This window comes from Tympanuchus pallidicinctus, unplaced genomic scaffold (assembly GCF_026119805.1).
Source record: "Tympanuchus pallidicinctus isolate F22 unplaced genomic scaffold, pur_lepc_1.0 scaffold1, whole genome shotgun sequence".
Classification (NCBI taxonomy): Eukaryota; Metazoa; Chordata; class Aves; order Galliformes; family Phasianidae; genus Tympanuchus; species Tympanuchus pallidicinctus.
Genome location: NW_026294618.1, coordinates 77,594,618 through 77,618,712, shown reverse-complemented (window position 1 = coordinate 77,618,712; position 24,095 = coordinate 77,594,618). Strand labels below are relative to the sequence as shown.

At 39.7% G+C, this 24,095-nt stretch overlaps 1 protein-coding gene across 2 annotated transcripts in view; it reads right to left on the bottom strand.

Annotated features, from left to right (window-relative positions):
• Positions 1-5,120: 5,120 nt before the first annotated feature.
• LOC128082555 (opsin-5-like) overlaps positions 5,121-24,095 on the bottom strand; it is a 34,560-nt gene continuing 15,585 nt past the window's right edge. For both annotated transcript variants that reach the window (XM_052686776.1, XM_052686771.1), the window contains 5 exons: positions 23,687-23,892; positions 10,971-11,070; positions 9,800-9,904; positions 6,420-6,643; positions 5,121-5,778 (listed from right to left, as the gene is read on the bottom strand). In XM_052686776.1, coding sequence (XP_052542736.1) covers positions 5,341-5,778; positions 6,420-6,643; positions 9,800-9,904; positions 10,971-11,070; positions 23,687-23,887 — 1,068 coding nt within the window. In that variant the 5' untranslated portion in view covers positions 23,888-23,892 and the 3' untranslated portion in view covers positions 5,121-5,340. The remainder of the gene's footprint in view (positions 5,779-6,419; positions 6,644-9,799; positions 9,905-10,970; positions 11,071-23,686; positions 23,893-24,095) is intronic.

Sequence of the window (24,095 nt, the reverse complement as noted above, 5' to 3'; positions counted from 1 at the left end):
TCAGGCTGGCTGGAGCAGCGTCAAAGGCTGTTGGAGGCTGTCATATCAGCAAGGTGGAGGGGGCCATTGAAGTCATCTCTGAGTCCTTCCACTTCTGTTTTACTAAGATATGTCCTATTACATAATTAAATGCTATGTGTTTGTTGTCCCCAGAGGGCTTATGTCTCGTTCACTGAGCATTAAAGTTGATGATTATTGGCATAGACAGCTGGTAGATGGTTCTTTTTTAATTTTTATTATTCCAGTGTGACTCTTTTATAACTATTGTTCTTACTACTTTCCATTTAGTAAATTTCTGGTGTGTTTTTATTGTAGTACTATATAGACATCCTTTGAATGTTGAATTTATTCTTGTTCTTCTCCTGCATGTCAGGCATAATGTATTCTTGCCACCCTCCTATGATAAGCTATTATACAGACAGATTGCGCACAAAAAAAATCCAATCCAGAAAACAAAGTTTCAGAAATGTACTAAATACATGTTGTATAGTCAAAACTGTAGATAAAAGCATAGGCCAGATGGTAAGCTGCTGTCCTCTACTGCAGTCAGTGCAATCTATTTAAATACCCACACTCAGACTGTGAGAGTTATATTTGACTGTGCCTACTTGGTCAAGCTTTACAAGAAGCATGCAGGCAGGATTAATGTGTAACTGTGTCCAGTAGTATCTGTGCTCTGCTCTTCTGGAGATCGAGATTCCATCTTCCTCTGGAATCACCTGAATTGTCTTCTCCAAGAAAGCAGGAATACGTGTTAACCATGAGGTCCTTAGAGCCATTTTATTTCCCTGATTGTAGCTTTTCCATATTGCGTAGATCATTGATATATGAAAGAATGGGGCAATGACTACTGTAGGATCTTCACATCATGTGAAAATTGGGCACTTCAGACCATGTGGTAGACACAGGCCCATTTGACTCTGCAGGCATCTTTGCTTTGGCCCTCAGAGCTCCCAAAGGATTTTCAGAAGTCCTTTGCATTTGTTGATGTACTGACAAGCTCCAAAATCCAAGCTTTTGGCAATCTGAGAGGGAGAGAGAGGGTCAGATGCAGTGTTGCAAGAGAACCTGACCTGCTAAGCTAGTTTATAGTGTTTAGTTTTCTGGATAGTTGGAAGTACAGGTGCAGTAACATCACACACCCTTTTCATTATTACCCAGGAATGCAAGCCTTGATAGGGTAGAAGAACCAAGTTCTTTTCAAGCCCTAACCTTGGGAAAGGATCTCATCTTCATCTATTACTCCTATGGATAGTGCAATGGACTCAGTCTGTATCCCCCTTGTCTAGTCAGTGTATGAGGCAAAGAACAAAGGGCTTATTGGGGTGGAAAGAGACTCTGCAAGAGTGTGCAATCCTTAGTAAGCATGCCGTAGTAAAGTCATTATCTTCATGGGGATGAAGGTAGATGTCCTGTTTTCTAGTCTCTGCTACATGAAATACTTTATATGAGTCATTAGATAAAAAGGTATAAATATCACTGAGAACAGAGACTGCCTTGCAGTATGCTGTCCCTCCAACTGCACACTCATATTATTCATATTACCATTAGAAATGTCAATGCTGTAAAGAAATGTTGCTATGTACTTCAATGTGCTGACACCCAGAGGGATTTTCAGCTTAGCAACTGTGTCAGCAGGGAAAATTTGAGCCCTAAAGGTTTTCTTGGCATAAATAAACAAGTGATAGCTTTGATTTTGTATCTTTTTTTTTTTTTTTTTTCTCCTCAAACCAGGAGCAGCTATTATTACGTGTGGAAACTGAACATAAATAATCCTGGCTTAACTGCTTGCACTATGTAGCCCAAGTAAAATGGTTGTGTTGGTAACAGGGAGCCACCTGCAAGACCAATGTGCCCGTGTTAAGTATTGACAACTACAGTGATGATGGTGTAATACTGGTATGCTGAATGTTATGAATACTATAGATAATAAGAAATAAGAGCTGATGAGATTTTGATACATATGTAATGGCTTCACAATTAATGTATTTACTAATTTACCTGCTCGTGTGTACTAATGAATATCTAATCAGAAATGTTAGGCAAAAATGAGAATATAGAGTATTTAAAGAGTGGCTTAAGTGTTTCAAGGTTTTTGCAGAATGACTTTTGCTGTGCTGTGGTATGTCACCTTTTGCCAGAGTGTTTCAGCAGTGCCAATGGGAATGAGGGTACAGAGATAGATGGATGATGAATAGCTAGGAGGGTTTGCTGGCTGGGTTCCTTGCATCCTAGCAGTGAGAGAGAGTGAATAGATGTCTCAGATCCTGCTGGAACAAGCCAGTAAAAGCTGAGAGCATTCTTGGAAATGAAATGCTTGTCCTATTATATTCAAAACAAACACAGTACTTCTAAACAGACAACTCAGAAGCAGGTAGGCCTTTGCTTCTGTGAGGGACTTGGGACCTCCCTTCAAAGACCATCTTAGACTGAGAGCATTAAAAGCTGCAATTTACTGAGAGCATCCTTATCACCAGGGCATCGTTTGTGACAACAGCTCTCTTGCATCTCTGGCAAAATTCATCCACCATAAAAGAAAATCCAAGGTTTGACAAGCAGTAGGGTTGGCAGGCAAATAATTTGACTCCAGTCTTCTGTGTGCCTCTACACTGTTCTTCATTGTTGCTGACTAAAAGGCATAATAATGCATAGGGAACAGAGCCTGGGACTCCATCATGCCCCTTCTGTAGTCCCAGATCGTGTTTCCCCTTGCTGATGCTCTCAACCTCTGCACCCTTTGAGGCTCTCTGAGGTCAGTGATGTGGGCTCAGCAAGCAGAGGAGCAGGGTTCAGCCTCCTCCAGACAAGCATGCAACCAGAGACAAGGGGAAGAAAAACAAAACTGGAAAGCAGGATGGAGGCCAACTGTTTACAGTTTGTGTGTGGGTTTGCACACTTGAAATCCTGAAGCATATTCCCTTACCTGTACTTGAGCATGAACTGGTTCTGGGTGTTTTTTCCTGTCTTCTGGTGCTTGTGTGTATCTTGTGTGCAGCTACAGAATACTGATGTGTGAGGGCTGGAAACCTAACAGCCTGAGTAACTCTAGTGACAAATGTGCCTGTTATGGGGCCTGGAGCACAGGTTGGTGCCTGCAAAGGCATCCATCTTCTTCCTCCCCCCCTCAAATAACCTGCAAAACCAGATGTTTTGCTCTGCAATCATGAATCTATCTACAAGGACTGTAGCCTCAGGCATGGCAAGAATGAGATCTGCACTGTCCAGTCAAGGCTTTTATAGTATTAGCAGTTTCTAATTGTTCTGGGGCAAGTTTGTGTCCTTAAGCTGCTGACCCCTTGCGTCCTTGCATATCTTCTTGTTTCCCTCTTATGTTGCTTTTTTCTGGTTCGTGTATCTTACTCCTGTGTCTCCCTTGCTGCTGTGTACATGTATAATGGCACATATGCTTTCTCTAGACATCCATAAATCAGCAGAAATACTGATTAAATGCTAGCCAGGTGTCTGTGGCTATTGCCAGTGCCTGGAGTGGTTGTCACTGCAGGTACCTCTGTGAGCTGCACCCAAAGGATGCATGGCACTCATCTCAAAGTGACCTGTGGATGTGTGCAGCAGTAGCTAAGCTCAGTCCAGTGAGGCTGCCAACGAGGATTTGGGTTTAGACATAGAAGCTTTTAAAATGTTGTGCCAGCTTTGACTGGCCTTGCCTGCCTTCATCTGGCTGTGACAGGGGTTTGCCTTAAATGGCTTCGTCTGTTTCTGCAGTTATGGCATGTGCTTTTATCTGGAAGTCAACAGTTTACTTATTTGCTTTTAATTATTTATGGTAATGAAATAGCACCCGTATCTCAAAATTTTCCATGGGGATGAATATTCTTGCAGTTCAGATCTGTGGCTGTGAAAGGAAACAGTTCCCAACTGTTGCTTAAAATGTTTATTTCTTTTTAACTTCAAAACACAAGTGATTTTTCTCAAAACAAATAGAGTAATGGAGGAAATGAAGGTGGGCTTGCTTTGATTTTCCAAGTGTGTTTCTTGGGGAAGTTACGAACTGTTGGAAAACAACTACATCTTAGCATATGCTGAGGGTGAAAGATTCCACGTAGGTCATAAATATCGCTGAGGTTAGCAACAAATCATTTCATTTTTTTCCCCCCCACCCTTGTTTTTCATTCAAATGGCACTGAATGAAGACACAGAATTTCCAGGGTTAATACAAAAACAATGTGATGGAAATCTGCGTGCTCAGTGAATTCCTAAGATGGGAAGTTATGAACATGTGCCTCCTTACTTTCATTCTGTGAAATTAAATTGAGGGAATAATTGGATGTTATTGTATCAGATATTCTCACTGCTGACTTAATCCTATAGTTTTGCTATTAAAATAGCTATCCTTTGTTGCTACTTGCATTTATCTGAAAGTCCTTTTTTTTTTTTTTTTTTTTTTTTCTTTTTTTTTTTCCCCCCATGGTAGGTAGGTACGAAAACTTTAACAGCAGCAGTAAAGTGTTGTTAGATTATTTTGTAAATAGCACTGATGCCATACTTTCTTAATACTCTTACTGTCTTATTCTTACTGTCATTGGTTTCAGTGGCTGCAAACCATCTCACGCTGCACTTTCACAGTCACCCAGAAAAGCAATTGAGATAGAGAGACACATCAGGAAGTTAAAGCCAGCTTTTGGGCACGTGCATGCTACAGCCAGGCCCTGCTCACTGGAAGAGTCAGGGAAGATGGAAATAATTCTGGAAACAAACAGATGCTGTTAAACCTACAGTGACAGAATACCAAGATCTACAGTTCCTTGCACTTGCATGGATACATGTAGAGTTGGGCAGGTAGTCTGTTGCATACCCATGTGGGCATGGCCATTCTACCCCTGTGTCCAGGGAGGAACAGCTTTGCCTACCAACTTGCAGAACTGGAGCAGCAGCTGTGCAGCAGGTGGGCCCATCTTTTCCTATGAGTGGGGTCTGTGCTGCATCAAAGAACTGAAAAGATCCTCTATGCCTGGGACTGCTGAGGAATTAAAAAACAGATTTGGAAATGTAATCTTATGATTAATAAAATTGGGACAGGAATATAATAACAGTATTTTTTTGCTAGCTAATGCCAGTTCTTCCCAAGTGAGCCTTCATTTTCTTTCATATGTGTGAAAATCGAATGCTTCAGGTACCATGTGTGCTGCCCGTGTTGAAATGTGTTTTGTAGCATTCTGCACCTACACAGAAGGTATCTCTTTGTTTGTGCTTGAGTTGTGTAGTTCTCAGTGCTACAGAAAGAAGTAGATGGATTGGGAGTTGGGAGATCACTCAGACAGTGATCTGAAGAGGGTCTTCCTGAACACAAAGGTGGGTGCATGTGTTAAGTGGCCATAAAACTTAGAGTCTATCACATTCGATGTCAGGGTTATTAGATGGTGTATCAAGAATACCAAAATACTCTTCCCTGTTTGCTGGAGGTGGGGTGTTGGTTGGACTTCCCACACCAGAATCGGGGCTCGGTACAGGATGCATTTCTGCTGCGTATTTGTCTTCTTTCTGAGAAGGTTCTTGTTTTTGCTTGAGGTTTTTGAAACGTTTGAGCTTCACAGGGTCCTTGACTTCCTTGGCACAATGGAACAAGATAAAAATGTCCCTCCGAAACTTAGAGCTCATTCCAAAGTAGATTATAGGATTGTAGAAACTGGCAGACTTAGCAAACAGACTGGCAAGGATGCTGGTAAGATTGGGCACAGGGTGACCATACGCAGACCAAATAGAGATGACAGCATATGGTGACCATGCAATAATGAAGGCTGTGCAAATAACAATAGAGACCTGAAAGACAGAAGGAAAACAGTCTTAAATTTATTCTGGAAGACTACATCAGAGATGAAATACACTGGGGGAAAAATAGCTTAGAAACTGATCTGGAAGGGAAACATTCAGGTTCTCCTGAAGATATGGCTTACAGGACTGCACAGAGAAGCAAAAACTTTTCTTTGGTGCCAGCTGTGTCTAGAAGCTGTATATCTCACTTGGCATGAGGTGTGCATGAGCAGTGCCTCACCTAATGGAACAAAAACAGCTGCAATTCCCTATAGGTTTTTATGAATTTAGGAGATTTGGTGTAGATTTCAATCTAGAATAAGTAATTTGAAAGTTCCCCTGTAACTTGTGTGTATTCTCAGAAGTAACATCTCTTCTGAAAGAGAATATGCCAAACTAAACTTTTGTGTTTGTGGTGTATGGCCTATTCCAATTATATTTAAATTATTTTTCTCTTGTGATGTAGCAACATCACAATTGTTATGCAACCAAAGGAGTTCTAAACAATTCTTATGTTCACTCAGTAGTGATGATTACAAAGAAGTTTAATAGGGGCTATGGGTTTTGTTCACTTCTGTCCTAGTTGAGATCAATTTTTGGACAGACAGATTTCGCTGAGATAAATCCCATGATATGAAGCCCAGTCTTACCCTGGTGACATCGCGCTCCATTCTCCTCTGTCTATCTGTGGGATCACTGAGTCCTGTTAATGCATGGCTTAATTTGACAGTATTGATAATTGACACATATGAGAAGACCATGACTGTTACAGGTAGGAAGAAACAGCAGATAAAAATGGAGATAATGTAGGACTTGTAGATTGTAGAGAAGTTGGCCTTTGCCCAGTCTATCTCACATGTTCCATACATGCGATCTGGAAAACAAAGGTGAGTTGTTAAGCATTTTTAAAACATTTATCTGGCTTTGTATGATTAATTTATTACATTTAATGCTGTATTTTACATCCTTTAAGCTATAAGCACCTTTCTAATTAACAAGCTGTGACAACCAATTTTTCAAGTACTCCTATATACCATTACAAGTTTTAATCCATATTATCATTCTGTCTTATTTAGATTTCCAGTGTAAATCCATAACGTACAAACTGTTGTTTCAGGACATTTCACTAGAAAATGGGTATTAATTTAGTTTGTTAATACTACAGAGTGTTATCTTCTGTTATTTGAAATGCTTCTAAAAAGTAACTTTCTAAAGTGAGCACTGTAACAGCATAACAAGCACTTGTAAAGATGCAATGTGCTGCATGTAAGAAGTCACTACCTGCATAGTAAAGTAAGAAAAATACTCAGTGGTGGTTTTATTATTATTTTTTTTTAATAGAAGAAAAAAGGCATTGAAAATTTTATTGTGGTGGGAGAAATGAAAGCAAATAGAGATTATGGGAAAATGAAGCATATAAGTACTTAGCAAAATGTTTCAAGTCTTTCTAAATAGAAAGCAACTACAAAGGAGCTGCAGCTCTTAAAAACAATGTCAGGCAAATAGCAGGATCTGCAACTGGGGGCATTTACAAAAGGACAGTAGGTGATCAGATAGCTAAGAAAGCGGCAATGGGAATGAAGAGCAGTCTATGCTTAAATGCTTTTTATGAATAACAGTTGGCTTATCAAGTGTCTTTTGATGTGTTCATAAATGTATCCTGACAGAAACCTTGAGTTTGACAGCATTAAGGATTGCCTGTAGTTTGTGAATCGTGGATTTTTGTTGGTGGAGGGATGGCTGTTTTTCTTTCTTTTTTCCCCCTGACAACCATGGAAATAAAGTGAATAATTGAAGTATGAACAAAAATTACAAAGTCAGGTATTAACAAGTTCTGAAAATGCAGTACAGGTGAAGCCTGCATGATTTAACTACAGCTTTCTCACTGACATCCAGTGATGATTCTGAATGGAAAAAAAAAACAGAAAAACCTCTTAATTCCTCATGGGTGATAGGAGGGAGTTTCAGATAGAATAAATTAAAGGAGCAAAAGATTAAAATCTCTTTTGAGTCTCATCAAAAAGAGCTTGATATTTTTAACACCAAAAGCTTTAGGCAGTGCTTTCTGGCTATGCTCAGTAATAGAAACTTTTTTTTGTCTCCTTTGCCTTTTTTCATCAATAGATCCCAAGGTATTATTCAAAAAGATAACCGTAACTTCTGACTTAATTCTTATTTTCTGGCTTGTGGAAACTTTTGACTGGAAAAAAAGGAAGCATCTTCCAACTGGAATGAGAAGAAAATCCTGCAGATTTTTTTATGTCAGAATTGAAAGCTCTGTTTCCCTTGCTCTGCAGGAGCACCAGCAAGTGGCATTTCCAAAAGTCAGTGGGGGCCTGGGGAACTCCGCAGCTGCTGTGCAGAAGTGACAGGTGGGAGGCAGAAATGCACCTTATGCTGTGGCCTGGCTGTCACTGTCATGCTCTGCTGGACTCCTACCTAGGTAGGTATTCATGGGTCCCTCTATGGAAAATGTGTTGAGAGTCAGATAAATGAGGAATCTGAAGCACCCCTTATTCTCAACAGGGAGAAGCTCTCAAAGAAGCTGTCTTGAAGACTGTTGTCAGGGAGTTGAATCCAAATTACAAGCAGGATCCAAGGGGGCATTTGGAAATCCTTACATGGAGTCCATGGATCCAAGTTAGGGCCAAAAATGGATATAAGAAAACCTGCAGATAAAGAGCTAATCGGATTCTTGTACATACAAAATCCCATGTTGCTACAAGAGTGCAAAGCACTTGTTGCAAAGTGCAAAGCAAATGACACATCCAGACCACCCAAGTTCTAAGATATACCTAGAGTGCAAAAATCATTACATAAAATTAGAGCAGTTGTCCTGTCTCAAACAGAAGATTCACTGGGCCTAGTTCTCTGATAACAGTTTAGTTTGGGAAGGGGATCTCAAGGTTATGGGAAATGAGTGCTTTCTTACATATATCCTTCAAGAAGTACAGAAATAACTCAAAGCTTATTTAATAAATATGTGCATGCTGCAGTGCTGGTTTTAGTCTTTTTCTAACACTTGCCCTGGCCCTAACCTTCTGCCTTGCCCTTGATCTTGGAGTCTCAGAGCCTTAGTTCCTAGCTATTGCTGCCATTATTTCTTTATGGGAAGAAATCTCCACCTATATGTCTTGAAATACAAGATGTAAGAGGTTGTCTTTCTACAACCTCTTTTCAGTCACACCAGAGATCTATGATTTTATATTTTAATCTGTTTCCTGATTATATCTTGTTTTCTCCCTATTGTGCTCATGTTTCATAGACCTATAAAACCCAGATCCACATTATTTTTATTTTCCCTAGGAGGTAAGCACTGTTTTAAAAGCTAGGGGTGTTTTCATTTGCTTTTCCCCCAGATGAGGGTTTACTTAAGATGCGTGAGCTCTGAAATTATTGTATTGGTTTGTTTAGAGACTTAATCTGAGACAATTTCTCAACTATTTCCCATAATGAAATTTTCTAGTGTGCAAATAGATCTTAACCATTGAATTACCTCAGTGTCAGCAAATTAATTTTTTTCTACTTTTTTTTTTTCCCTATGGCCTTATCTTGTACCCTCATCACTTCTTGGGCTGACTGACATCATTGTCTTCCTCTGCTGTGCTAGTTTTCATAATTTCATTAAACTGTTTAAACTTCTGGCTTGCTTTACTGTAGTTTCAAGTTTAACTTGCTGGAACTTGAATTATTTTCTAGCTTCCTAATCTTGACAGTTTTTGAAGGATGTGTTTTGATCATTTCCTTTATCTCACTGCTTAACCATGCCAAATATTTCTGGCCCCATTTTTTCCCCCAGAGATAATACACATTTGATCCAAGTATTTCCTGTGATATCTTCAAGAAATCTCTTTATAGCTGACACCAAAGCAGGCAACACTGCACATCCATCTTCCCTGATGAATTACTTTTCTCAGTTCTGCTGCTGATCAATCCGGTTTAATCACAAACAGGAAGAAAAAAGGGTAAGTATCTCAGTTCAGTTCAGTGGAGAAGTGGCAAATAAGTACAACTGAAAGATACCTGTTACCTGTATAACTACCCCAGCCAAGCAGTGGAGCTGCTGACCAGAAGAAGGCTGCTATCCAGATGAGGACCATAGCCACCGTCATACTGCTGTTGCTGATACAGTGAGCTGCAATGAGATGATTTAACCAGAAAACAATAAATGAAGAAAACACAGCTGAGAAAAATTTAATATAAAGCTATTTATTTATAAGAAAAGCTTAAATTTGCAAATGCTTGTGTTTGAGTTCACTTGTGGAGCAGTGGGACTGTGTAGCTATTTATCAGAGACAATGTTTGCTGACTGCTGCAGAAATACAACATTCTGTGTTGGAGCTGTGTTTTGTAATTTTGTAAGAAGAAGAAATATGTTTTATGCAGAAATGATTATGGTTAGTGTAAATGCATGGGATTTTCTTATTTATTTCAAAGTTCTCACTGTTAAAAAAGAGCAAAAAAAAAAAATACTATCTGATCAAACTTCATTAGCCACACGGTACAAATGATTCAGTCTGTTCCACTGCTGCCATATGTGGTGATCATTTCTTTGTCTACCAATAAAATACTTATGCAGCCACCCATCTCTGTTCCTTAACATTTATGTAACATTATACTGAGTACTTGGTCAGATTTTCTCAACACCCAAAGATAAATTACTAGCAATGAATATGTGATACAGCAGAGCAAAAGAGAAGTGTGCATTTTAAATATTGCATCTTATGAAGCTATGAATACAAGATGGAGGTGAAATGAACTTATCACTGTAAACTGCAAGAGAACTTCCTGTAGAAGAAAAAAGATTCCATGAATAATCTCTTCACAGCTAATACTGCTCACCCTAATAGAAAGAAAACTCATATATTGTATCCATGGTTTACACAAGCTTTAAATGCAGATACTAATAGGTTCTCGCTTGGGGGTGGTACAAACCAGTCATAATAAGGGCATGAAAATTGATAATGTCTTATCTAAGGATGGTGAAAGCTGGACCAGAGAAAATTTATAGAATATGGGTGTAGGTCACTCTGAAAGTAATGCTTCCTATCTATTTCCATGGAAACTACAAGTACCTGACTACATTATATTACCGTTTCCAGTGCATCTAATTTGTATCTGGTAAATTCTGTAACTGAAAGGAGAACAGAGTTACAGCAAAATTCAATGAAAGCACAACTGGATCTGCCTTTATTCCTTACCTCTCTCAGGATGGCAGCCTTTTATATAGCGAGTCACACTGATCACTGTGAGGGTGTTAATGCTAGCCAGGCCAAAGAGAAGTGTGAGGAAACCATCAACCTGAAAAACAAAGCAGTACAGAGTGTTCTCTTACTGCAGAGTGCCTAGAGGGAAAAGAACTGCAGGGATTGCTCCTGTCATTTTCATGTTAATGCTCTCAAAAGTTTATCCAGCAACCCAACCAGCATGGTAATACAAGATGGCAGGAGCAGTCATCTTCTATAGGATCAGTGAGCAAGTAAATGTTCAAAAATTAGAAGAGTGCTCTGTAATGTGCGTCAAATAAACATGCAAACACACCCTCACATGCATGCTTCCATGAAATGACTTGCCAAGAGAAAAAGGGTGAAATGAATTAAAACCCCAAGTGTGCAAAAAGGCATTGGATGTCCACTGAGGTACAGCAAAAATGCAAACTGAACCCATGAACTTAAGGCCAAAGAGAGAAGAACACAGGAGATAGCGGGCTTGGCTGTGCTAGAAGGGCTTTTCAAAATATGAAGTAAAATCATCCAAAGCTAAATTATCCAAATGGATTGAGCCTTAGTTTACTGACCACATGCTATTTACCAAGTACTAGTTATAGGAGTGGGGTTGCTGCTGACTGGTGAGGATGGATGTAGCCATCTGCTAAGGAACACAATCTGAACTAGGAAATGATCCAGGCAAAATGCTGAGGGTAGTGTTTTTTTGAAAGCTTGCAGTAATGTACCAAACCAGCCAGAGCAGAAGAGCTCTTGAAGGCACCAGTTGTACACCAAGGGAGATGGGAACAGGGAGCAAGTGTCACCAGGCTGACTTGGCATTCAAGCAGTAGAAATATCAAAGGGGAGGCACATCATTATTCCAAAGGAACACGTTGTTTTTGTGTGAATGGCACAACTCCCATGGAATTTAATTTACCCTAGAGCTGAATCTGGAGCTTTAATCCAGGCTTGAAGCTGAGATCATGGCAGACTGTATAAATTAAATTGGGTTAAGGGTTAGGAAAGACTAGTTCACTATTTCTTTCACTGGTGTTTTTTCTCACCGTCAAGTCTTGCTACTGCACCAAGCCAAGTATTTCTATGCTCCAGATACAGTTAACTCATACTTGGTGTATAAATGCAAACGAGAAAATAAACTACTTGGGGTGCTTCAGCTACATACTACTGTCTGCACTTGGCTGAATTTTGCCCACTCTGGGCTTAGTGGTTAGCAAAACACCTGGATACAAAAATGAGCTTTGCATTTCATTAGCCTTAGTAATGCAAGCAGCTGTCACTGCTCCACCTGCTCTAACAACGCATCATAAAAGCAAGAAAGTAAAGCATGGCCAAGGGCTACTGAAAAACCACACTGCATAAGCTTAACCAATCACATTAGTTTTTAGATTAAAAAGGAAGCAGTATTTCAGGGATGATTCAAAGAAGCACTTTTTGAAGTTGAACCTAAAGGACTATGAGATATAATACAGTAGGAGAACATATGTAATGTGTATCCATTAGTATAGAAAGCATACTGAAACTGGATGTTTTTTTCCTGAAATACATCAGGGTATGCTTTGTCACCTGCAAATCTGACTACAGCTGTTCCATCCCCCATTCCCTCATGTCAGAGCAAAACAAGACAATTACATTCAGTCACCAGTTTCAATACCCCACAGGCACACTTACTTACCTAGGGAGCAAAGTGAGCTTAGAAACACCCTTTACCATTTAAGATAAACTCCTATCACTGTAAAAAAGAACAAGCCAAAATGTTTTCTTTGAACTGGTGCTCTGCTAAAATACACTTTTCCTTAAATCACTGCAGTTCCTAGGACCGAGCCATTGTCAGAACTATGTGAAATAATGTGAGAATTACACCAACTTGATCCATCAGCTCTCTCTCCTTTTTACCCATTAAGAAATAGGAGTAAATTAGCAGTTTTAAAAGGTTTTCTCTCCATGCTATACCCACCCTGCTCCTTTGGCTATGTGGATATTCACAGAACTGGCTTATTATGTTGCCTAGAAGCCAAGACACAACTCAAGACCAATCTCACTAATATTCTTGTTATACTATTTACAACCCACAGTAGAGAAATATCATTCTGCACGCAAATTCATTTCTTAAACTTTCTTTCAACGTAGGGGAACATAGGAATCCCCAGTGCACAATTAAAATCCCAGCTATGAGATTGGGTGTGCCCAAGTTTCACTGCCTTTAAGACTTATTTATGCATCTCTAGGTACTACATAAGGGTTGTTTTCCTTTACAGCAGAGTAAAATACAGCTTGTTATTGTATTAATCAAGGTTTGACGGCACAGAAGCAGTTTGCCCAAGTAGCTATTACGTTTCAATTTGGGCTGAAGCAGTGATCTCGTTAGCCAGACCAGGTGCATCTCTCCCTCTTCTGGCCAAAGGGGGGAATCTACTGCCATTTCACTGGTGTGTCAGCTTTCCTTCAGTGCCACAGACCTCCCTTCTATTTTAGATAATTAATACGTAAAGAAAAAATTAATCATTTTTTAAAAAGGGATTATTTTTACACTCTATATGTTTAGATTAATCAAATGAGATCTCTCAAAAATAATTTCATAAATATAAATCAGATTGTTCAGAGATAGTAATCCAGATAGATATTCAAAATAAACCTCTTTCAGCATCAGAAGTCAAAAAAAGCACCTAATAAATCTCTAGAAAATACATCTTGAAAAAAGTAGGGAATTCATAACAGAGAATGTTTTAAAGTTTAAAACAATTCTTAGAGTCTGCAGTAAATGAGAAAATACCCTCTCATGACTAGTGACAACATAATTCTTCCATCTTCCAGTACATCAATCATATGTCAGCAGGACTATTTTTTTTCTTAAACTAATCTCTGTCAAATGGAAGAACAGCTAAGGTTCGTGATAAAAATTACTCTCCACAGTAGAGAGTAAAACTTAAAACTCCCAGTGCTCAAATTAATTCTTTGAGATTTAGTCAAATACAAGAAGCAAAAGCAAATTATAATCCACCACAATTTCCATGAAGTCTTCTGTTCACATCACACTACTGTGCTATGGTTGCATGCTGCCTTTCAAAATGTCTCAGCAGGATTCAAGGGTAGCTCTATTTAGAGGTGATTACATTAATCCAATCCATTACATGTCTCTGACACAAACAACAGGTAATTTTCTGATAGGCGATGAGAACTAATATGTAACAGGATTAGATAGTTTAAGCCATTAAGTGAGAACATCAGATGCTCAGTATTCTGCATTCACCAACTGATTAAATCTTTCTATTGGTGGCACATATTTTAAAGATATAGGAAAAACATGAATGCATTAGTTAGACTACACAGTTACAGATATGTAGTTTCATTGTTTATTCACTTACCATAAATATACAGTTGATGCTAGCTATTATGATACACAGATTATATTTTGGCTTTAGTAATATTAAATAATTCAAAATACTTGTTTTCTTGTAGTCATTTTAGGTTTATATAGTGGTTTAGTGAGATTCTATTTATACTTACTTTTGGGTGACTTTCAGTTATTAGGGTTGCAGCTCTTTCTGGTCATAATTTATACTCACAGCAGTAGTACATGCCCATAAAAACATACATGGTTCTGAACTGCACCAAGCACACAGAATTTAATAAGTTTCTTTCAGAATTTCCTTCCTCACCAGATGCAAGAATCACATCTGCACACGCTTGTGAGAAGCTTCCTGGCTCTAAGTTAATGCTGTGAAGGAAGAAACAAAGCACGTAGCTCATGCCACCCAGATCCAAATCCAGTGGAAAGATTCCCATCTTCAGATTAAATGCTGCATTAGCATTGTCCTTCTGTGAAGGACTGTACAGGGAAGTTTAGCACTAGATAACAAACTCCAACACCGTCCCACACAATGCTGCACAAAACTTGTTCCAATGGGCCTGAGCCCAAACTCCTCTCCACTTTTGGGCATAAAGTCAGAGGCTGCTTGCTTATTGTTAGCTGTACCATTACTATAAACACGTAGATCCAAACATATGCAAACAGATAGAAGAAAACAGCCTCAGGAGTCACCTGTGTTATCTTCACATTTCACAGAATCACAGAATTGTAGGGGTTGGAAGGGACCTCCAGAGATCATCGAGTCCAACCCCCCTGCCAAAGCAGGTTCCCTACAGCAGGTCGCACAGGTAGGCATCCAGGCAGGTCTGGAACATCTCCAGAGAAGGAGACTCCACCACCTCCCTGGGCAGCCTGTTCCAGTGCTCCGTCACCTCACTGTAAAGAAGTTCTTGTGCATGTTTGTGCGGAACTTCCTATGCTGCAGTTTCCAGCCACTTCCCCTTGTCCTGTCTCCACTCGCCACTGAAAACAGTCTGGCCTCGCCATTCTGCCCCCCACACCTTAGATATTTATAGACCTGGATCAGGTCCCCTCTCAGTCTCCTTTTCTCAAGGCTGAACAGACCCAGTTCACTCAGCCTTTCCTCATAGGAGAGATGCTCCAGGCCCTTCACCATCTTCATGGCCCTCCGCTGGACTCTTTCCAAGAGATCGTTGTCTTTTTTGTACTGGGGAGCCCAGAACTGGACACAGTACTCCAGATGAGGTCTTACCAGGGCAGAGTAGAGGGGGAGGATCACCTCCTTCAACCTGCTGGACATGCTCTTTTTAATGCACCCCAGTAAGCCATTGGCCTTTTTGGCCACAAGGGCACACTGCTGGCTCATGGCCAACCTGTCATCCACCATTTCCATGGAAGCAAAGCTTGGCTTTATGGCCTATGATAATGCTGCCCTAATAACTGTGATCATTTAACGTCAGATTAAGTCACACTTTCAAAATATTAACTTTGCCTTTTCAAAAGGTCATGGTTAACGTTTCTGTAGGTTTACATGCTTCTCAAAGGAGGAGGTCCTGCAGACCGTTCACAGGCTCTGCTAGCACAGCCCAGAAATTACAAGTGACCCTCCAAGTTCTCCAATGGACAATTGCCTGTGCTGTTTCCCAGCAAGAAGGAATCTGCTTGCCTAGCTTTCACCAGGTTAATACAAGGTCACCTCTGACTGTTGGCTGAATGCCTACCAGTGAAGCTATTCTTATGCTCATAAAGCTCCTAGGCACAAGGCACAGCAGGCTAATAGTGGTGCCAGCTCAACTGGAATTGGCAGAGACAAGAATTTGCTATGTCCCTGTATAACAATCAGGTCAACACAATGGAAAGGTGATACAAGAGGTGTAACAACAGAGGGATTAAGTGTTGCAAGGAAAAGAAAAAGGACTCACCCGTCTCTGAGGATCTAGACTCACTGGGAAAACTCCACAAAAGAGAGATCTCCAACCAGAGATCCATTCCCAGTGGCAGTCAGCCCTTAAATGAGGTCTAAGAGAGGTGCAGCCGGGCTCCACCCCTTCTGGTCACACAACTGAATTGCCTTCACCTGTGCTTCCAGGACTGACCCAGTCCTTTCCCCAGGTGCTCAATCAGTGGTTCAGGCCTTGACTCAATGATTCCCATACACCCTGACAGTAGGAAAAAAAAATAATAATGACTGTTTGGAGATCTCCTCTTACATAGCTACTCTTAGATCCTGTTTCAAGGTCCTGTGAAAGGAGAGGCTGGTGCAGGAACAGGAATTCAGGCGTTGGGAATTCCCAGCTCTGTATGCTCAATGTCAGACAGTGAGCGCCCTTTCCAGGCAGTGCAGTGCTTGGATGACACAGGAGGGGCTGTGCCTGTCTTGTTAAACACCAAAACTGATAGTCTGAGCAGCCACCATTTTTCAAGCACCAAATATATTTCTTCCTTAATTTGTTGCAACTAACTGGCTGCAGAAATAATCATTTACAGCAAAAACAAGGAAGATTTCATAACTAATGAAAACTGGCATAACTTCCCTGCCGTCACATTAGTTACACTGAAATGATCTTCTATGTTGCTAATGATTCTGTTCGTGCAAAGGAAATTTGTTCCCCTCTTCCCTATAGATGAAGTATTTTTCTCATTAGAATTTAGCTCACAGATGTCTGCACAATTTGCTTTTACCTCTTTGACTGCAATGTACATACTACTCTTCAGATGACATCGCAGCAGACCAGAAATAAATAAGTAGGGAACAGTAATATGTCTGCATTTTTTTCTCCATATCCAAATCTCAGTAATGCAAGGAAAGGCTCAGAGAATGAGGTAACAGTCCAGTACTCATAATATTTTAAATATAAAAGTTGTGCGGAAGAACAAAATTGGGTGCAGAAGAGGCATCATGTGACACAGTACAGGCAAAATGAAAGACATCACTTTTTGAATTTGCTATATAGTTCAGTCTCCACATCCCACCTTTCACAGTGGACCAGTGTGTTAGGGTGAGCTGAATACAGAGCTAAAGTTACACAGCTTTTCTTCAGCACCTTTAACATCTATTTTATCTCTTAATGCTCTTAGTGCCAGTTCCATGATTTGACTGCAGGTTATTTTCATCTTACTGAGATGTCAGGAATGATAAGATACATATATAAATAAAACTGCAGAAATATCACACCACAGCACTGCACTAGGTTATTCAATAGCTATTTTTTCCACTCAGTTTTTACATTTGGTTTAATTTCTTCTACGTCTTATAGGTGGATAGCTGAGCACTTACAAACTAAATAGACATTAGGACATGTTCCTGTACCATTATGATTTGAGAGAAACATTCAGGTTTCTTCTGTCCCAGCTTCCATCCTAGACCTACACTTTTGGGTATTGGGATAGAGATTTTTATACTAAGCAGTGTTGAACTACCTCAGTCTTTGGATGGGAATCCTCTGTCCAAGCCATCCAGCTGCAGAGAGCCATGCTGAGGATGGATGTACTCTTGCAGCGTGCATTCTGGCCCCACCGTGCATGAGCAGCAGTGAACTCAAGATGTGCCTGTGAAGACATTTCCCTACTATTTTCTTCTCCCATCTACCAGGAGCTGAAAGAAAGTCTGTGACCTTTTACTTTGATCCTCTCCATTTGCAATTGCCTTTCCTACCTGGTTGCACTGATGCTGAGGTACTACTGCTGGTCAGTCATCCCACGCAAAATGTAGAGGAATACCACAACACACACACTAATACATAAACACTGACTCAACTTTTACAGACACACAAAAATCACAGATTGAATCAGCAGTCACCAGTCCAGCTAAGTCAAAAGACTAGTTGGTTACACTGGTTATATTAAATCGACAGAAATCTATGTTCTTCAAGTGCACTCCATAAAAGAACATAAACGTCATTAGGGTTTATGATTTGTGGGACCATTTATAGAACTTACTGTTGAAAAGATATTGATCTTTTGTTTTACAATTAAGGTACAGATTATTGCATGTTCTGAGGAAGCAAATTCTATCAATAAGATATAATTTATTCAAGATTAAAAGACCTTTGCCTCAAAACTTCTGAAAAGAGCCTATATATTTTTATGTTATTAATTTCAGAATTTCCTACTGTTTCAATTTTCCTTTCAGAGTTTAAGATCCTCATCTTTAACGTTTACAAAAGCTGAACACTATTCCTTCCTGAAAATGTCTGATTAGACCTCTGGGTGTTCAATCGCACCAAAAGTACTGGATGTGTGAAGTGTCAGCTGGAAGCAGTGACTGGAAGCTGAACGGGATGCTTCATGGTCCCTGGAACAAGCAAATACCAAGGCTATAGAAGAGAAACTATAGCAGGAGAAGGACATCATGTGTGAGTGGTCAGGACAACCACTCTGAAGAGGAGATGTCCTTGCCCAAGAGCAGCACTGTTAATAATGCAGGGCTACCAAACATCCAGATTTTCTTAGAGGTCCATGTTTGTCTGAGATTTCATCTGGAGACTTTACCAGCTGCAGCATCTCAACTCAAAAAACTTTGTTAAGGTGTAAGAAATCCTAGACATTTCTGCTTGTCCTGCACTCCTCAATGCAAATGCACTAAGTCTAGAAAACGTTGGACTTTGGGCCAGACAGCTTCCTTTCAGGATGCGCATATGATACAGGGCTGGTGCTGTCAGGCAAACAGTGCAGAAGTGGACTAAGTCAAACAATGCATACATGCCACGAGGGGCCTGCTGCAGCTCACTAGGGTTGCTAGATTATTTCCAAGATGTGCCTCGCAAAAATAGGGAAGCACTGCATACAGCGTCAAAACATAAAGCAGTGCAGGATTCAGAACAAGTCTCCTCACTGCTACAAAGCCAACCAAACCACACAGCAAGGCAGTCACACCCACTTTCAATTTTAGAATATTCCCCCTTGTCCCATCAGTATTTACCTCTGTGAAAAATCTGTCTCCCTCCTGTTTATAAGCTCCCTTCAAGTACTGGAAGGCCACAGTGAGGTCTCCCAGGAGCCTTCTCTACTCCAGCCCTGAACAAACCCTGGGCTTCTTTGTGCACACTTAAGATCTATCTTACATGTAGGAAAAGATACTCAAGGTCTCCACTAACAGTCAAAAATAAGTATTAAAAAAATTAATAAACCTATGATGACAAAGCAAGCACATGTAAGAGCAGTCATTCTTCTTGACCCTTATACAATTCTTATGTATTTATAAAATTAACATCAGAATAACTATACTGTATTCTCATACAAAAGAAAAAAAAAAAGACAAAGTCAATTAGTGGAAGCAAGTTTGAATAGAAGTATAAGGATTATGAAACATTTCTAACTCTAGGGCACTCCACAGCCTATATTTGGCTTCTGGGGATAAGAAAGGTTATAACACTTCCCCCTCTATACTAAGGCTTCCTAAAGTCTGCAACTTTTATATTCACCAAAAGATCAGCAGATACGAGAAAAGGTTTCTGCTGGTGGATTAGTATGGTTTAGAAGAAACTGGTGTTTTCAACAGAGAGTTAACATTCCTTTACTTCCTACATGTAAATGATGCAATATTATTTACAGGTTTCATAGCAACTTCTAATTCAGCAGAACATATGAACAAAAAACATATAGAAAGGACAAAAATACATCTTGAGGTAACTTCTAATTATAAACATGGTTGATAGGGGAACAGATGTCTGTTGGTCATTGGCTTATATTCACTGACCTGAATTTACTAGATGAACTGTACCAATGATTTGCCAAGAGGCAAACGATGAATGTGTCAGAGTCTCTCCTTCCTCTGTCCAGATCAGGACTAAAACACAGGGTTACAGCAAAGAAGGGATAAAAAAAAACTATGAGAGAAAAAAACATGTCTGTACAGAGCATATAGCTGAGCAGTGTTTGGGTACAGACCGGCCATGCAGCCTCATTCTTGGAAGCAGAGCTCTCTCAAGCCTTCAGAAAGAAAAATAATGCTTGGTATGAGGGAGAGTAATAGTGGTTCTGCACAGAGGGGAGATTCTGTACAGAGATGTGTATACAGGAGCAATATACTTTGCCCATTCAGCAAGAATGAAACAAGACAGCCATTTTATCATAAGATAGATCTTTAGTTACACTTTTCACAGACTAGACCGTTGGAGAAGAAGAGGTATCTGCCTTCTCCCCACTCCCTCTATCTGAGACAGCTAAGAATTGTGAACTCTACAGTTTGAAAAACGTCACCTGAAGGTACTGAAGAGAGCCCAAGGCAGAGGAAAGGAAAATAGCTTTGCGGATTAAGTGAGGTGAGCTCGTGAATTTTCTTCATAAACAGAAATGACAAGCTAGCTTGGAAAAGTAAAGTTTTGCTAAGCATACCTGACAGCAGAGGCTGACTGATCAAACAGGAGCAAATGTTCAGTGAAATGGACAGCAACAGAAAGCCAAAGGGGGGCTGTCCTCAGGACCTAGCAACATCAACCAAGGTGGGGAAGGGAACACATGGGTCGTGCTAACAGCATGTTGGTCATGCTGTGATCCCAGCTACTGGCCTAGGAGTTTCAGTGAGATGAGGCAGCCGAGAGATACACATTCATGATGGAAGGATGGGCTTCAGCTGCCTGGCACCAAGGTCCTTATTTCCCCATGTTCCAGATGTGAGGCCCGTTCTGGTCTGGCTTTGAATGCACCAGATTTTATAAATAGAAAAAATAATGCAATAAACCCCCACTTCTGTTCAATGCTGAACATTTTAAGAATGAGCTCTGTGCTGGCTGGCTGTGCATGCACAGAAACATACAATTAAAAAAAAAAAAATATTGACTCTTCTTGTTATTTCTGTACTGTACTCTTCCTAAATACCTAAAGGTATCTACAATACTTTCAGAAAGTAAAAAACATCTGAACAAATACTTTTTCAAGACAAACCCTACTTGTTGCTGAACATATCCTGATCACTCAGCAAGTCACAACCGGTTTCAGCTATTCATAAGGAGTGAAAAAATACTTTCCCAAGTTGCCATGAATTTTTAATTAACAATTAACGTGATATCATTTCTTATTTGAAATGTTAAGTTTAAACTTCGATAATCCTCTGTAGATTCTGAAAGAAGCAACTGTAACATTTTGCAAACCAGATTGTTTAGGAAAGTTGTTAATGTGCTGTCAAGAGTACTCCCTTGCAAATCAATGGATGTGGACACAGTGCTGATTCCTGTGTACTGTGTTTTACATACCAGCACCCCCTCCCAAAACAGCTACTGCACAGACCGTGCTCTAAACTACACAAAATACATCAGGGACTTGTCAGCCTCTGGAAGAGCTTGGGCTGGGGAAAAGCAGAAGGGTCGTTTAAAATTACTTCTTCCAATCATCTGGGTTGCAGATCTTCTGTTATGCCACAGATCTCTGTTCAGAATTTCAGCTTATATGGCTTACACTGTCTTACATAGGAAGCCTGCTGCAAAGCTGGAACTGGACCCAGAGGCCCAGACTTCACACTTAATTCCCTAACTGTAGCAACAACCTTCTTTGAAATGAATGACAAAATGAGAATCTCTTTAAGTTTCTGTGTGGGTTTTTTCAATTTGTATGCATGCCTTTGTTTGTCTGATGAATTGAAATCCTCCCATTAATCAAGAAAATTAAAAGGTTTCTTGGAAGTTTATCCTCAGCAGACTTTGAATTGAAATTGTAGGTTTTCTGATTAGAGAAATAATGAGTTTTGCTGAGGAAATAATGAGCTTCGTTTTAATAAAATCTTTTCTGCAAAATTGATTTAGACATATATTTAATTTCTCACTCAAAATGTTTTTTTCAATGAAGCTATGGCTCTTAGGTTAACCAGAGCCTTTCTGCAGGAAATCTCACTCCCAGAATAAGGAAACACAAGCTATAAAAGTATTCTCAGCAGCAATGCACAATAGTTCAAGCTCCTCTTTAAATAAAAAACAATAAATACCTAAGATAAGAAAACAGGATTATTTCACTCTCTCTTTTCCTTCATAGTTATCTTCTTTATACCTTGCCTGAGGCTATCTTGTCAGTTTCAGCTTTTTGATTCCCCCATGAAACAGGCACTCACACTAAATATAATCTTTCTCATAGATATTTCCAACAGCTTCAGGGAGCCAGGCTTGCACTTATTTATCTACGAGACATGTTTATATTCTGTCTATGTAGGCGTGAATATTTCAGAATTTGCTTTAATAGGATTTTCTGAGTTTCCTGCTTCCAAGGTTAGGGATGATTGTGCCGTAGAGAGAAGGCACTTATTCTACCACAGACCCCAAGCCCACAAAGACTTCAGGCACAAGAATGCAACCAATTTGGTACAAGTAGCTGCATGCTGTGATTTATGGGTGTACTCAAGTCCTGCATGGATGCTCTGAACGCTTTGTTAAGCAGGAACATAACAGCTAACTTAAAGCTGCGTAAACTGCCAGCAACCAGGTTTGACCACAAGGAACAGAAGAGAACCAGAGCCTGCGCCTTCACTTTCCAATATGGGAGGGAGGTATGACGTGAAGTCAAAACGCCAAGCAGGAGGAACTACTGCAAATAGACAGAGCTAGTCTCCTCAATTTCTCATGTAGAGGAGAAGAAAGGCTTGTTACCTACAGAGAGCTAAGTATCCTCTGGTGAGTGTAGAAGGAAGGAAAGGGAGAAGGAACAGAAAGGTCTGCCTCCAGAAATACAAACTGCCAGTCAACTCACTATCTTGCCTTCTTTTAATTTAAAAGCCTAAAATAACCTTGTAAAATACAAAAAGTTCAAGTCCCCTAGTGAAACACTGCAAACGCAGATAAGAAAAAAAGGATATAATGCACAGATAATAAGAGAGAAATAAATCCAAGATAAAAGGACATAAATAAGAAAAAAAGAAGTATTCTTTTCTCACTATAGAAAAACTTAACCAAAACCAAGAAAACAATAACAATGCGGTTTCTAGTCACTAATAAACCTTCTCTACAGTATTTGGTGGATTGAAGTGATCAGTGTTGGTCTCCTCAAGTGTTCACAAGAACATGGAATAAAACAGCAAAAGAAGGACAGCTTTTGTACAATAACTGTGAAACTTGCATTATATAAGCCTTCTCTAAGATGACTTAACCTGCTTCTACAAGGCAAATAATGAAGTACAAATACACTAATTCTCTTGTAAGGCAAAGGGCAGCATTTAACAATAGCATCAGCCAGCTGGTTGGGAATGTTGACCTTTGTGGTAGGAAAAAATTACTGAGAATTTGTCAAAACCCGATCAAACACAGATTTATGGATGTAACAAAAGAGAACACTGTCCTTTTGGAAAGTGAATCAGCATTTTTTTCTTGTTGCTTACACACAGCACATACACAGAAGTAGTTACGCTTATATTACTTAATTAAGTATAATCCAGTTTTACCTGGCAAGTCCATATCGATGTGATAATGAATCCATCATCTCTGAAGACATTGAATATTTCAATGATCCCCCTTGAATAACCAAACACAGAGATACTGGCATCTGATACAGCCAAGTTAAATGTAAGGTAGTCAGTAGGCTGCAGAAGATGCCTCTGTTTATACAGGACAAAAATCACAATGCTGTTTCCAAACCAAGACATCCAACCTGAAAAACAAACAAACAAACAACACTTTGAAGTCAAATGTGAACAAGCATTAGTTCAAGTTGTAAATGTATGATTTCACTTCTAACTATCCTTTAGTTCAATTAGAAATGAATTGGAACAGTTTATTTCAACCATTGGGAAACTTATGTGTGAAGCACTTTTAAGTGGCTAAGATGTACTGCAAAAGCATGAATAAGTGAAT